Source organism: Phyllobates terribilis, unplaced genomic scaffold, assembly GCF_046119375.1.
Source record: "Phyllobates terribilis strain yellow unplaced genomic scaffold, ASM4611937v1 Scaffold_7__3_contigs__length_470593459, whole genome shotgun sequence".
Classification (NCBI taxonomy): domain Eukaryota; kingdom Metazoa; phylum Chordata; class Amphibia; order Anura; family Dendrobatidae; genus Phyllobates; species Phyllobates terribilis.
Genome location: NW_027362767.1, coordinates 191,925,662 through 191,941,487, shown reverse-complemented (window position 1 = coordinate 191,941,487; position 15,826 = coordinate 191,925,662). Strand labels below are relative to the sequence as shown.

Genomic DNA, 15,826 nt, shown 5'->3' with positions numbered 1-15,826 from the left:
GGTCAGAGGACGACCATCTACACACGAGAACGAGAGGTCACACTCCAGAGTACAACACGTGAGCAGACAGCGACACAAGTACACGAAGAGTGCACACCACATTATTCCACCAGCTGCCATGTGGAGGCGCTGCACTGGTGAGTGTATGCTGGTTCATGTGACAAGGTATTGTGCACGTCCCATCATTGTACACTTCTCACACAACTTTTACCTTCAGCCATCTCTCGGTCAATAGGTGGAACATCATCAGACATGGTGAAATCCAAGGTGGCGTCTGCGATCTCCACCATATCTTCATCGCTCGTGCTGCTGTTAAAACTGTTCAGGCTGGAGCGGCGAAATCCCTTGTTCTCCATCTCAGTTATAACCTAAAATGAAGATTTACATTGTTCAGAAAACAAGAAAAGCAAAGCGACCAGAGAGAGGGGACGCCGCCGGCACGAGAGGGGGCGCCGCCGGCACGAGAGGGAGCTACCTGCAGCGTAGACCATGGTGTGGGCATTGCTGTGCGCGGAGCAAGGTTCTGGTGTCCTCAGGTGCTCACACAATGTAAAGGTGCAGCCTGACCTTATCTTCACAATCTCAGCACAACGACCTCCCTCCTTATGAGATGAAGCAGCTGATTCCAGGGAAGGATTAATGCAGAGAAACCACAGCAGTGACCGCGCTCAGAGGAAGGAAGAGCAGCTTCCTGCCGAGTCGTAAAACGCTGATGCACGCGACTTCTCCAGAAAGACCACGCTCAACCTCAGAGGAGACAACAGTCCCGGCTCAGTGAGTGAGGATCAATCCTTCACCCTACAAATCAGCACTGGGGTCTCAGTCCTTCCATCTTCCCAATATATCGCCCAGCAGCCTGAGCAAAACAAGGGGCTGTGTATAAATAAGTACACCCTGTGCTTGAGCTTACTGAAAAATAGGAAGCCCGGTGTGAAGCTTCAAGAGGATTTGGCACCAGGTTTCTGAGAGTAGTCATGTGTCACTGGGCTGCTTGCTGTAGTTTTGTTAACTCACAGTTTTATCAGCAGATTATCACTAGAGGAATAGTAAAGCTGCTGCCATGTAGTCCTTCATATTCATGAGCTCTGTATAGCTCCGCCCACACCACTGATTGGCAGCTGTTTACACTGTGCAGAAAGCTGCCAATCACTCGGGTGGGAGGGTTTATACAGAGCTCAGCATTCAGAGAACTGCTAGCTCTGCAGCAGAGAAAACGAGGATTACTTACTGGTAATCGAATTTTCCAGAACCCACGACAGGAGAGGGGGAGAGAGGGGGGAGAGAGGGGGGAGAGAGGGGGGAGAGAGGGGGGAGAGAGGGGGGAGAGAGGGGGGAGAGAGGGGGGAGAGAGGGGGGAGAGAGGGGGGAGAGAGGGGGGAGAGAGGGGGGAGAGAGGGGGGAGAGAGGGGGGAGAGAGGGGGGAGAGAGGGGGGAGAGAGGGGGGAGAGAGGGGGGAGAGAGGGGGGAGAGAGGGGGGAGAGAGGGGGGAGAGAGGGGAGAGAGAGGGGGGAGAGAGGGGAGAGAGAGGGGGGAGAGAGGGGGGAGAGAGGGGGGAGAGAGGGGGAGAGAGGGGGGAGAGAGGGGGGAGAGAGGGGGGAGAGAGGGGGGAGAGAGGGGGGAGAGAGGGGGGAGAGAGGGGGGAGAGAGGGGAGAGAGAGGGGAGAGAGAGGGGAGAGAGAGGGGAGAGAGAGGGGAGAGAGAGGGGAGAGAGAGGGGAGAGAGAGGGGAGAGAGAGGGGGGAGAGAGGGGGGAGAGAGGGGGGAGAGAGGGGGGAGAGAGGGGGGAGAGAGGGGGGAGAGAGGGGGGGAGAGAGAGGGGCAGAGAGGGGCAGAGAGGGGGGAGAGAGGGGCAGAGAGGGGGGAGAGAGGGGGGAGAGAGGGGGGAGAGAGGGGGGAGAGAGGGGGGAGAGAGGGGGGAGAGAGGGGGGAGAGAGGGGGGAGAGAGGGGGGAGAGAGGGGGGAGAGAGGGGGGAGAGAGGGGGAGACATCTGCTCCAAGGACAGGAAACCCTACAGGCTTAAAAAGGCAGAGCCCTCCATCATGCCTCAGTGGTTTGCCGAGCATCAGAGGAACCCCGCTTGGTTAGTTTAGACCAGGGATCTCAAACACGCGGCCCGTGGGCCGCATGCGGCCCCTCCGGCTGCTTCTTGCGGCCCGCAGGCACAGACCCCGTAACGATCGCGGCTCTCTACAGCAGCCGCCAACATCAGCGCTGTAGTGCAGTGTATTGCCGTGCAGAGACCGGCTCTCTGCACAGCAATACCAGTGCCAGCCGCCAGCCTATCAGAGGCCAGCAGCTGACATCTGTGCACGTCAGTGACGTCATACACTGCTGCTGGCCTCTGATAGGCCGGCGGCTGGCACTGGTATTGCTGTGCAGAGAGCCGGTCTCTGCACGGCAATACACTGCACTACAGCGCTGATGTTGGCGGCTGCTGTAGAGAGCCGCGATCGTTACGGGGTCTGTGCCTGCGGGCCACAGGTGCAGAAAGGACGCCGAGGGAACGGAGGACAGGTGAGAATATTTTTTTTTTATTTCATCTGTCATGTGAAATACACCACGGGGACCCCGAGCGCAGTATTGGGGGGGACGGGGACCCCGAGCGCAGTATTGGGGGGGGACGGGGACCCCGAGCGCAGTATTGGGGGGGGACGGGGACCCCGAGCGCAGTATTGGGGGGGGACGGGGACTCCGAGCGCAGTATTGGGGGGGGGACGGGGACCCCGAGCGCAGTATTGGGGGGGGGACGGGGACCCCGAGCGCAGTATTGGGGGGGGACGGGGACCCCGAGCGCAGTATTGGGGGGGGACGGGGACCCCGAGCGCAGTATTGGGGGGGACGGGGACCCCGTGCGCAGTATTGGGGGGGGACGGGGACCCCGTGCGCAGTATTGGGGGGGGACGGGGACCCCGTGCGCAGTATTGGGGGGGGACGGGGACCCCGTGCGCAGTATTGGGGAGACGGAGACCCCGTGCGCAGTATGTGGGGGGACGGGGACCCCGTGCGCAGTATGTGGGGGGACGGGGACCCTGTGCGCAGTATTGGGGGGGGACGGGGACCCCGTGCGCAGTATTGGGGAGACGGAGACCCCGTGCGCAGTATGTGGGGGGACGGGGACCCTGTGCGCAGTATGTGGGGGGGACGGGGACCCTGTGCGCAGTATGTGGGGGGGACGGGGACCCTGTGCGCAGTATGTGGGGGGGACGGGGACCCTGTGCGCAGTATGTGGGGGGGACGGGGACCCTGTGCGCAGTATGTGGGGGGGACGGGGACCCTGTGCGCAGTATGTGGGGGGGACGGGGACCCTGTGCGCAGTATGTGGGGGGGACATGGATGGGGGACCATGTCTGCAACATGGGGACCTGGATGGGGGACCATGTCTGCAATATGGGGGACCTGGATGGGGGACCATGTCTGCAATATGGGGGACCATGTCTGCAATATGGGGGACCTGGATGGGAGACCATGTCTGCAATATGGGGGACCTGGATGGGAGACCATGTCTGCAATATGGGGGACCTGGATGGGAGACCATGTCTGCAATATGGGGGACCTGGATGGGAGACCATGTCTGCAATATGGGGGACCTGGATGGGAGACCATGTCTGCAATATGGGGGACCTGGATGGGAGACCATGTCTGCAATATGGGGGACCATGTCTGCAATATGGGGGACCTGGATGGGAGACCATGTCTGCAATATGGGGGACCTGGATGGGAGACCATGTCTGCAATATGGGGGACCTGGATGGGAGACCATGTCTGCAATATGGGGGACCTGGATGGGAGACCATGTCTGCAATATGGGGGACCTGGATGGGAGACCATGTCTGCAACATGGGGACCTGGATGGGGGACCATGTCTGCAATATGGGGGACCTGGATGGGGGACCATGTCTGCAATATGGGGGACCTGGATGGGGGACCATGTCTGCAATATGGGGGACCTGGATGGGAGACCATGTCTGCAATATGGGGGACCTGGATGGGAGACCATGTCTGCAATATGGGGGACCTGGATGGGAGACCATGTCTGCAATATGGGGGACCTGGATGGGAGACCATGTCTGCAATATGGGGGACCTGGATGGGAGACCATGTCTGCAATATGGGGGACCATGTCTGCAATATGGAGGACCATGTCTGCAATATGGAGGACCATGTCTGCAATATGGAGGACCTGGATGGGAGACCATGTCTGCAATATGGGGGACCTGGATGGGAGACCATGTCTGCAATATGGGGGACCTGGATGGGGGACCATGTCTGCAATATGGGGGACCATGTCTGCAATATGGGGGACCTGGATGGGAGACCATGTCTGCAATATGGGGGACCTGGATGGGAGACCATGTCTGCAATATGGGGGACCTGGATGGGGAGGACCATGTCTGCAATATGGGGGACCATGTCTGCAATATGGGGGACCTGGATGGGGGGGACCATGTCTGCAATATGGGGGACCTGGATGGGGGGGACCATGTCTGCAATATGGGGGACCTGGATGGGGGACCATGTCTGCAATATGGGGGACCTTGTCTGCAATATGGGGGACCTTGTCTGCAATATGGGGGACCTGGATGGGAGACCATGTCTGCAATATGGGGGACCTGGATGGGAGACCATGTCTGCAATATGGGGTACCTGGATGGGGGACCATGTCTGCAATATGGGGGACCTGGATGGGGGACCATGTCTGCAATATGGGGGACCATGTCTGCAATATGGGGGACCTGGATGGGGGACCATGTCTGCAATATGGGGGACCTGGATGGGAGACCATGTCTGCAATATGGGGGACCTGGATGGGAGACCATGTCTGCAATATGGGGGACCATGTCTGCAATATGGAGGACCATGTCTGCAATATGGGGGACCTGGATGGGGGACCATGTCTGCAATATGGGGGACCATGTCTGCAATATGGGGGACCTGGATGGGGGGGACCATGTCTGCAATATGGGGGACCTGGATGGGGGGGACCATGTCTGCAATATGGGGGACCTGGATGGGGGGGACCATGTCTGCAATATGGGGGACCTGGATGGGGGGGACCATGTCTGCAATATGGGGGACCTGGATGGGGGACCATGTCTGCAATATGGGGGACCTTGTCTGCAATATGGGGGACCTGGATGGGGGACCATGTCTGCAATATGGGGGACCTGGATGGGGGACCATGTCTGCAATATGGGGGACCTGGATGGGGGACCATGTCTGCAATATGGGGGACCTGGATGGGGGACCATGTCTGCAATATGGGGGACCTGGATGGGGAACCATGTCTGCAATATGGGGGACCTGGATGGGGGACCATGTCTGCAATATGGGGGACCTGGATGGTGGACCATGTCTGCAATATGGGGGACCTGGATGGGGGACCATGTCTGCAATATGGGGGACACCATGTCTGCAAGATGAGGACCAGTTCAAAAGGTGTATAGAAAATAAAATGGTATCACTAAAAATGTCACTTTGTCATGCAAAAAATGGGCCCCCCAAATTAAATGTTTTTCCGTGTGCGGCCAATATGCCCAGCTGAGTTTGAGACCCCTGGTCTAGACTGACATACATACACATACTTTCCGAAATCATGAACTTGATATGGTGCCCAACACAGTTATTATGTGGCTAAACGAGTGAGAAGGTATATATATATATATATATATATATATATATATATATATATATATATATATATATATATATATATATATATATATATATATATATATATAGATAGATAGATAGATAGATAGATAGATAGATATAGAGAGAGAGATAGATAGATAGATAGATATAGAGAGAGAGAGAGAGATATAGATATAGATATAGACACACACATATGCGACACCCTGTGAAACAAACGTGCATCATTCACCAAGGAGAGGTGAGAAGGGCGGGAATAAGTGAGGATGTTGTCGTGGGTTCTGGAAAATTCGATTACCAGTAAGTAATCATCATTTTTCCCATTCCCCATGACAGCACCATAGGAGAGATTTCAATCTAGGGGAGGGGGGACCACCGCTTGCAAGACTTTACATCCAAAAGACAAATCCTCAGCACCCAAATCCACCCTGTAGTGCTTGAATAAAGTGGAGGGTGAAGACCACGTGGCAGCTCTACAGATTTGCTCCAGAGAAGCATTTGCCCTTTCTGCCCACAAAGTAGAGACCGCCCTTGTGGAGTGTGCTTTAATGTTATCGAGAGGAGGGAACAACCTGAAGTGTAGGGCAGGGCAATCCCAGTCCTGACCCTTCTTGCTATGTATCCTTTGGACGCGGCCTGGTCCTTCCTGGGACCCTGGAAGAGAAGAAACAGGGAGGTAGATTTCCTGAATTCCCTGGTTGACTCGAAGTATTGTAGTAGACATCTTTAGACATCTAAAGTGTGGAACGCCCTTTCTCCTTCATTTCTAGGGTTCTGGCAGAATGACGGTAGCACTATTTTCTGGAATCTATGGAAGGTGGAAACTACCTTTGAGAGAAAGGCCGGGTCAGGGGTAAGAATAACCATCTGGCAGGAGCCGAGTAAAGGGCTCGTTTATTGACAGAGCCTGAATCTCCCCCACCCGTCTAGCCGATGTGAGGGCCACCAGGAGGGCTGTTTTTAAGGTTAAATTCTTTAATGAACAATCTGATATGGGCTTGAAGGGGGGTTTAGTAAGTGCCTTAAGAACTAAGCTTAAATCCCTAGGTGCCGCTCTCGTCTGCATAATAGATTCCAAGCGACTGACTGCCCCGAAGAAGTTGACTATCAAGGGATGGTCTGCGACCTTGCCCCCGAAAAGAGCTCCTAGAGCAGCCGTGTGAACCTTAAGGGTGTTCTTTTTCAAACTCATTTCCCACCCTCTCTGTAAAAATTTCAGGGCCAGGATAAATGGGACCTTAGGATTTTTTAGAGGATCTATCCCCGAGAACTCTAGGAACTTTTCCCATATCCTATAATAGATGACTGATGTCGTTTTCCCACGATGTTCCTATCATCAGGCGACAAAGCCAGTTGAACCACGTTCTTCTGGGCCAGAAAAGTGCTATTAGAATCATCTTGGTCCGGTCCGTTCGTATTTTCCTGAGAACTGCTGGAATCAGTTGTATTGGGGGAAAAGCATAGAGTAGATCTCCTGGCCATTTGTGGAGAAGGGCGTCTACCCCAATAGAATGGTGTTTTGGATTCAGGGAAAATAATTTTTGAGCTTTTCTGTTTAAGTTATTTGCGAATAAGTCTATTTTTGGAACTTTTGAAAGATTTCTGTGTTTAGGGACCCATTCGTCCTGATCTACCCTATGACGGCTGAGGTAATCTGCCTCTGTGTTTTCTATCCCTTTTAGGTAGCCCGCTGAGATGGATCTTAGATTTCCATCAGCTAGAGTCATTATCTTTTCTCTCTCTGTCATAAGACCCCCTGACCTTGTGCCTCCCGGCCTGTTTATGTAGGCTACCACCGTCCCGTTGTCTGATAGTACTCTTAGGTGCTGATCTTTTACACCCCACATCTGCTAACTCCTTTTGGTTGGAGGACACATCTACCAGTTCTCATGGCAATCTTCCTTGCAGAATCCTTCTTTCTGTGTGGGACCCCAACCCCCAGGGGCTGGCATCGGTGGTGAGCACTACGGGTTTTCTCTATCTCCCATGGAACCCCCTGAGACAGATTTTCTTCGTTTGTCCACCAATTTAAGGAAAGTTGAGTATCTTTTGATATAACCATCTTTTTGTTCAGATTTCCTCCAGCTTTCTCTTCTTCTCCTAGGATATTCCACTGAAGGGATCTGAAGTGGAATCTCGCCCAGGTTACTGCTGAGATGCATGAAGTCAGGGATCCCAGGATAGATATAGCCCTTTTTAGGGACGTCTCTGGCCTGTTTATTAATTATGAAACAAGTCTCTTTATTTTTACTTTTTTCTCTTCCAGAAGGAAAGACATTTGTTCTCTTGAATCCAACATTCCCAAGAAGGTTTGTCTTTGTTCTAGTCGGGATTTTTTTAGACTTATTAGCCACCCTTGAAACCTGTGTAACTGCATTCAGACTCTGATTTTCCTACGATGAGAAAGTCGTCCAGGTATGGAAAGAACAACGCGTCTATTTCCCTTACGTGTGCCACTATTTTTGTAAAAGCCCTTAGGGCCAAAGGGAAGGAGCTGGATTTGCAGGTGTGTTAAACGCCCCTTGATGTTGACGGCTACTCTTAGGTATAGGACTTTAAAAAATGGGCAGATGATAATAGGCATCTGAGATATAAAGTGGCCATGAAACATCCTGGAAATAAGTTGTTTTATTGTTGACTCCATACTTTCCATCTTGAATCGCTTTGGTAGCAGAAACTTGTTGAGACCTTTTAGGTTTATGATGGTCCTGTATGACTGCTCTGTTTTTTTACTTATAAATAGGGGACTGTAATACCCTTTCCCTTCTTCTCCTTTTCGGACATAGGCTAATGCTTCTTTCTGGATTACAGATAGGAATTCTAAGGTATCTTGAACTAATCCTGAAAGTTGATTTCTGGTGATAATATAGGTGTCGGGGGTGGGGAGGAGGAATTCTAACTTTAACCCCTCTTGAACGGTGTCTAGTACGCAGGGGCTTAGGGAAATATTTTCCCAGGCAGGGAAGAAATGTTAATCTTCCACCTACCTGGGACCTGGCGTCATAGTCTCCCCGATCTTTTTGGAAACCTGGACAAAAAACGATCTCCTTGGGAGGCTTTCCCTTTATTCCTGGGTTCCTTCCATTTTGAGTCCTTCTGCTCCACCGCCCCTTTTCTAAAAGGACGGAAAGGTCTCTTGAACTTTGGCATGTTAGACTAGGGGAAACCTTGAGTCCCCCGCTTTATCTAGGATTTCGTTGAGAGAAGATCCAAAGAGATAATCTCCTTCAAAGGGTATACCACTGAGTCTGGACTTTGAATTGACATCACCAGTCCAATTTTTTAGCCAGAGGGCTTTTCTGGCTGAATTTGACAGGGACCAGGCTCGGGCTGTCGGGCGGACAGTGTTCGCTGAGGCGTCGGCGAGAAAGTCTGTTGCTTTTGTTATATTCGTTAGGCACGCCAGCAGTTGGTCCCTGGGGCATTGATTCCTGATCTGGTCTTACCATACATTTAAGGATCTTGCCGTACATGTTGCTGCTATGTTCGATTTGACTCTTTTCAAAATACTGTCCACCTTCCTATTAAGAGGGTCTTTTAGGAGTCCTGCACCGTCAAATGAGAGGGACAAGTTCCAGAAAACTTTGCATACCGCCACATCTATTTTAGGTGTTTTATCCCAAATCTGAGTTTTCTGGCTCAAAGGGGTATTTCCATTTCATTAATTTGGGGATCAAGTTTTTTTCCATTCCCTTTTGATTAACAGGCTAATGGTTTTATGCACTGGGAAACACTTGTTTCTTGCTCTCCAGACCCTCAAACATTTGATCCTGTACGGACCTGGGCTCCTTCACTTTCATGGTGGCACAGACTGCTTTTACTAGCCTGCTGGTATCTTCAGGCGGGAAACATGAAGGATCCTCGTCACTATCAGCAGAGGACGATGATGGTGCGGAGTCTGAGTCAAAACTTACTATCTGGCCTTCCTCACCTTCCTGTTCCTAACTAGAATTCCCACTAGCTTTTTTCGCTTAAGTGCTGGCTTTTAACCCTTTTTCATTTCGACCTTAATCATGGATCGCATATTATCCATGAGAGGGGCATAATCGGCCCCTATCCTACACTTGCATAGTGCGCATTCTTTGTGTTTGGATTTTGTCTGTGTCTTCCTAAGCCTTTCCTAAAGACAAATGGCTACACAAAAGCGGATACATTTAAGGTTATGTGACCACGATTTTATTCTTTTTTTTACAGGTTCTATGGTACCCGGGTCCGGAGGAGAGTCTCCTGTCCAGCACACCCGAGTACCATCCGCACATTGAAACGCGTGGATTCTGCATGTACAGATGCAGTGATGCGGAATTGGCGCGTTCTAATGCAAGTCAATGGCGGCGAAAACGCTGCGCTTCCGCAAAATAATTGGAAGTGCTGCAGATTTTTCCGCAATGATAATCCGCAGCGGAAATTTCAGCAGCATGTGCACAGCACATCATTGGGGAACATGGCAGACCTTCTACCAAGCGTTTTTTAAGCGTTTCTGCTGTGGAATTGCCTCTGCAGAAACGCTTAAAAAACGCATCGTGGGCACACAGCCTAAATAAGCATTTCTCAGAGTTTTTACCCCTGATTCCCCCACCTGACACAGGACTACCAAGGTTGGAGGGGCTGCTTTTCCGGACTGAGTTGTGTCCTCCATCCTTGAAAAACCATGCAGCAAGGGATGGAGGAAGGGGGGGCCTTTTATTCAGTTTTCTTCCTCCCCTCCCCCCCCCCCAGAAACACCCACAGTTCCTTCCCTGGGGAAGCACATTGCCCATACAGGCCGTGCCCCCAGATGATGCCCCTACTCTGTCCCGGGGACGCACAAATCACTACAGGCCGTGGCCCCAGGACTCATCGCTGTGCCGGCTCCCAGCAATGCATTGCGCCACCGGAAGTGACGCAAGACACCGACAGGGATTCCGGGGAGGCACTCTGCCGTACTAGGCCGTGCCCCCGGAACTGACGTCATTGCCGGCCCAGAAGTACATTGTGCGGGGCTCCATCATGCACCTCCACCGTGCTCCAGGGGAACTCTTGTCTGGTGGCTGGAATATGGAGCGGTGCCGCAGGCGTCTCCCCCTCCACCCCCGGAGGATTCCAGAGCTTTGTGGACGCCCTCAAGGAGCCGCAGACGCCTTCCACCGTGTTCGGTCTTCATCCAGGTAATTTCTTCACTACTCCGGCAGCGCCTGGGGAACTGTAGGGTCTCCTCAAGGACAGGAAACCACTGAGGCATGACAGAGGGCTCTGCCTTTTTAAGTCCATGCGGCGAGTCCCTCTCTCTCTCCCCTACGGTGATGTCGTGAGGAATCAGGGATTTTATCAAAACTGCAACAAGAAGCCCAGTAAATGACACATCGCTGAAAACAGGGTCTCTGCCCCTACATAATGCTGCTCTCAAATGGGAGAGCAAAAAGCTAATGATTGTTTTTGTTTATTCTGCCTCCCAAAAATCGGAATAGAAAGCGATCAAAAAATGTCAAGTGCCTGAAAATAATACCAATAAGAATGTCAACTCATCCCGCAAAAAACAAGCCGTCACATGACTGTCGGCCAAAATATGGAAAAATTATAGCCCTCAAAATATGGTGATGCAAAAAAAAAAAGCGTCTTTAGTGTGTGACAGCTGCCAAACATAAAAACCCGATATAAATGTGGTATCTCTGTAATCGCACCGACCCGAAGAATAAAGTCGCATAATGACTTATACCGCACGAGGAAAGGCGTAAAAAATACTGTATTTTTCACTTTATAAGACACACTTTTTCCCCCAGATTTGGGTGAAAAATAGGGGTGCATCTTAGAAAGCAAAATCACCTTACCGGCTGCAGTGGAGCGGGTCCCAGAGATGCTGCGGGGTGCCGGAGATGCTGCGGGGTCAGGGCGGAGTGTTCGGAGGTGGCTGTGGGCCCATGCTGTCTCCCAAGTTCTGCGCTGGAGGTGTGCGGTGGTGCGGGGGCTCCGCAGGAATCTTGTTGCAGCCGACGCCCTGCACCTTCCATACTGTCTTATGCGATGGACTCTGGGAAAATGGCCGTCGGAGGAGGTGCATACTCAGATTGACATATCTGCGCCGAGACCCCTGCACCATCGGACACCTCCAGCGCAGAACTTGGGAGACAGCATGGGGTCTGCAGTCGGCGAGCTACTGCTCGGTGCTCGTCCGAGCATCACTGTGCTTGAGATGCTCAGCGAGTATTTCCGGGTTACTCGGGCGGATGCTCGGGTCTCCTCCCTGCATGTTTGGCGCTCTTTACAGAGCCAATGAACATGCAGGGATTGTCAGCCAGTCACTGTAATGCCGCAGCCATGTTGGTTGTGGCATTACAGTGATTGGCTGGCCGCACAGAGTCATCAGGTCTATATAAGACCTGGTGCCGCCATGCTCGTCACAGTCACTCTGGATCAGACAGTGTAGGGAAAGGTGCTGCAGAGCTAGGGAGAGATATTTAGTATAGGTATTCCACAACATATATCTATATCCATCTGAACTAACAGTCCTGCTGAGGACTAATCCAGCGGCATATATTACTGGTGATAGCAGGAGTTAGGCAGGCAGGGTTTGTGGATGTGTATACAGCACGAGAGGGTCCATTGCATGTTCTGTCGGCTGCTGCTGCTGTTACAGATATCCATAGCCCTACATATCCGGGCTAATTTTTTTTTTGCTCTTAATCATGATTATTTGCTTGAAAAGCAATACAGTACACCATTTACTGCTCCATGTGCTTGTTAGCAGAATAGAGACAGATTTTTTGGATCTTATTCTTACTGCTGTATTGCAGAAGCAAAGAAACGTTTCCATCATCAGACGTGATCCCATATTACTGCGGTAATAATACAGACATTTTTAGAACGGACCAAATAGTACACTCCAGTTAACATGGGCAAGGCGCATGGCAAGGGACGGGGACGTGGAAGTAATGGTGATGATAGTGCATGTAGAGGCCGAGGCCGTGGGCAAGCTGAAACTGTGCCTGCTGAGGTAGCACAACAAACACCCACATCTTCTCGCCTGACCTTCCTGTCCCAATTTCTAGGGGACCGCAGAACACCACTATTGAACCCAGAGCAGTGTGAAAAGGTTGTTGGTTGGATAGCGGATAATGCTTCCAGTCACTTAGCCACCACCACCCTGTCTTCCACACGGTCAAGTCTCAGTAGCCGTGAGTCTGGACCACATATTCCTCACCCTGATCCTCCTTCCGCCCACAATGCCGAATACCCAGAGAAAACTGATCCCACACTTGGACACTCTGAAGAGCTGTTCACTTTTCCATTTATAGATTCGGGCCTCTCGCCCGGTCCACTTGAAGTGGGGCAAGAGGAGATCACATGTATCGATGCCCAAATATTTGAGCAGCCACGGCCACACTAAGGCGACGGTGGGAAAGTGTCACAAGAGGTGGACGATGATGAGACACAATTGCCAGAAAGTCAGGAGGAGGACCAGGGTGCGGAAGTGGAAGACGAGGTGGTGGATGATATAGTAACTGACCCAACCTGGCAGGAGGACATGCAGAGCGAGGACAGCAGCACACAGGGGGAGGGAGGCGTAGCACCCCAACAGGCAGGAAGAAGCAGTGTGGTGGCTGCAGACAGAAGGCAGGCAACCGTTCCCCATAACACCAACACGAAGGAAGTTGCCAGTACAACTGTTAGGTCTTCCCGAGTCTGGTTGTTTTTTAAAGACTCTGCCGATAACCCCAAAAAGGCCATTTGCACCACCTGCCAGGCCATCATCAGCAGGGGTGGCAAAACGACCAGCCTGACCACCACCAGCATGATCAGGTACATGGCAACAAAGCACCCGACTTTGTGGGCCGAACCCCAGGGTCCACGACCAGTGTCAGCGGGTGTCACAACTGCTTTTTCCGCTGTTGTGCGTGCAAGCCAATCCCCTGTCCATAGCGTATGCGAAGATGCCTCCTGTCCTGCACCTGTCATTGCACACTCGCAACCACCACCATCAGGAACCACATCCAAGTGCTTGTCCCAGCGCAGTGTTCAGCTGTCCCTACTCCAGTCCTTTGAACGCAAGCACCTCGAGCGCTGGAAAAATGCTCGAGTTTCCCATTGACTTACACGTTGCTCGCACATCACTAGTGTTCAGCGAGTATGTTCTATTAACCCTTTCGGCGAGTATGCTCGGGCCGAGCTCCGAGTATTTACAGCTGCTCGGTGATATGGTTGAATCGCTCCAGTGTGCATGATTTGCGACTGTTTGACAGCTTTATTACATGGGAGGAATGTCTATTTCTTACACATTCTTCACATGTAATAAAGCTGTCAAACAGTCATAAATCATGCACACGGGAGCGATTCAACCATATCACCGAGCAGCTGTAAATACTCGGAGCTCGGCCCGAGCATACTCGGACAGAACATACTCGCTCAACCCTACTCCTCACTAAAAATCAATTCCTCACCTGCTGCTGATTTGTTCATTCTGCCTCCCAAAGATCGCAGTAAGGCTCGGCTCACATTTACCCTGCACTCAGTGCTGATCGCTTACACCGGGGTTTCCGTGTAAATCTCTGAAATACGTGATTCAGATGGAACCCCGGCGGAAGATTCCCTGTAATGAGGCAGAGGGATTTTTTCAAGAGAAAAGAAAAAAAAATGTGATGACGATATGGCGAATAGTGTTGAGCGCAAGTGCTCGCTACTTGAGTTTGCATCGGGTGCTCGGATATGCATTGAGTATTACGGGTGCTCGAGTCTCCGCCCCATATGCTTTGCGGCCAAAAAAAACTCGCAGTGATTGCCTGCCATGCACGAGCGATCCCCGCATGTTTTTTTGGGGTGTCTAATAACCGTGAAACATGCGGGGCAGGGACTCGAGCATGTCACTCCAACACCTGTGATACATGGTGCATACCTGAGTACCCGATGCAAACTCAAGTAGCGAGCACTTGCGCTCAAGACTAATGACAACTTATTCAATATGATGACCTAACGTTATCAAATTCTGTGTCGTACCTCTGGGTTCAAAATGTTCACTATACCCCTTGATAAAATCCTTGTGGGGTCTAGTTTCCAAAATGGTGTCACTTGTGCCTAAACAGTGGGAACCCCCCCACATCAGGGGCTCTCCAAAAGTGACATGGTGTCCGCTAATTATTCCAGCAAATTTCACATTCAAAAAGTAAAATGGCGCTCCTTCCCTTCTGAGCCCTGCCGTGCGCCCAAACAGTGGTTTTCCCCCACATATTGTTACAAGGAAAAAACGAGAACCTGCAAAAAACAAATAAAAATAGCAAAGGAGGAAACAGAGAGACGTATTGCTAGGGAAAGTAGATCAAATCCCAAACTGTTCTTTACGTATATAAATAGTAAAAGGATTAAATCGAATAATATTGGACCGATAAAAAGTGATGAAGGCAAAATCATAGAGAAAGATGAGGATAAAGCTAATCTATTAAATAAATTTTTTTCGTCAACTTTCACAAAGGAAAAAGAACTAACAGGCGAAATGAGAAGTGACAAGCTTAATCCTCCACTAAGTATGACAAATCTAACCCAAGCTGGGGTACAGAAACGCCTCAGTAACATTAAAATAAACAAATCACCAGGACCTGATGGCATACACCCACGGGTACTAAGGGAACTAAGTAATGTGATAGACAGACCGTTATATCTTATATTTAAGGACTCTGTTGAGACTGGGTCTGTGCCACTTGATTGGCGACAGGCGAATGTAGTGCCAATATTCAAAAAGGGAGCGAAAAGTGACGCCGGAAACTATCGGCCGGTGAGTCTGACGTCCGTTGTGGGCAAAATTTTTGAAGGCTTTATTAATGAGGCAATCATGGAGCATCTTGATGCTAATAATCTATTAACCCCGAACCAACATGGATTCATGAGGAATCGCTCCTGCCAAACAAACCTGATTGACTTCTACGAGGAGGTTAGCTCTCGAGTAGATCAGGGGGAACCAGTGGATGTCGTGTATCTCGACTTCTCAAAAGCGTTCGATAGCGTGCCACATAATAGGTTGGTATACAAAATGAGAATGATGGGGCTGGGGGAAAATGTCTGCAAGTGGGTAGCTAACTGGCTAAAGGATAGAAGGCAGAGGGTGGTTATATATGGAATATACTCAGATTGGGTAAGCGTCACTAGTGGGGTACCACAGGGGTCTGTACTAGGCCCAATGTTATTTAATATCTTTATTAACGACATAGTCAACGGG

The 15,826-nt window shown here is 51.1% G+C and overlaps 1 protein-coding gene across 3 annotated transcripts in view; it reads right to left on the bottom strand.

Annotated features, from left to right (window-relative positions):
* LOC141154142 (H(+)/Cl(-) exchange transporter 5) overlaps positions 1 to 15,826 on the bottom strand; it is a 141,463-nt gene that overhangs the window by 121,356 nt on the left and 4,281 nt on the right. For 2 of the 3 annotated variants that reach the window (XM_073639637.1, XM_073639636.1), the window contains exon 2: positions 212 to 368. In XM_073639637.1, coding sequence (XP_073495738.1) covers positions 212 to 356 — 145 coding nt within the window. In that variant the 5' untranslated portion in view covers positions 357 to 368. Of the gene's footprint in view, positions 1 to 211; positions 369 to 475; positions 636 to 15,826 lie in introns of those variants that run through there. The other variant, XM_073639635.1, reaches the window with a different exon arrangement.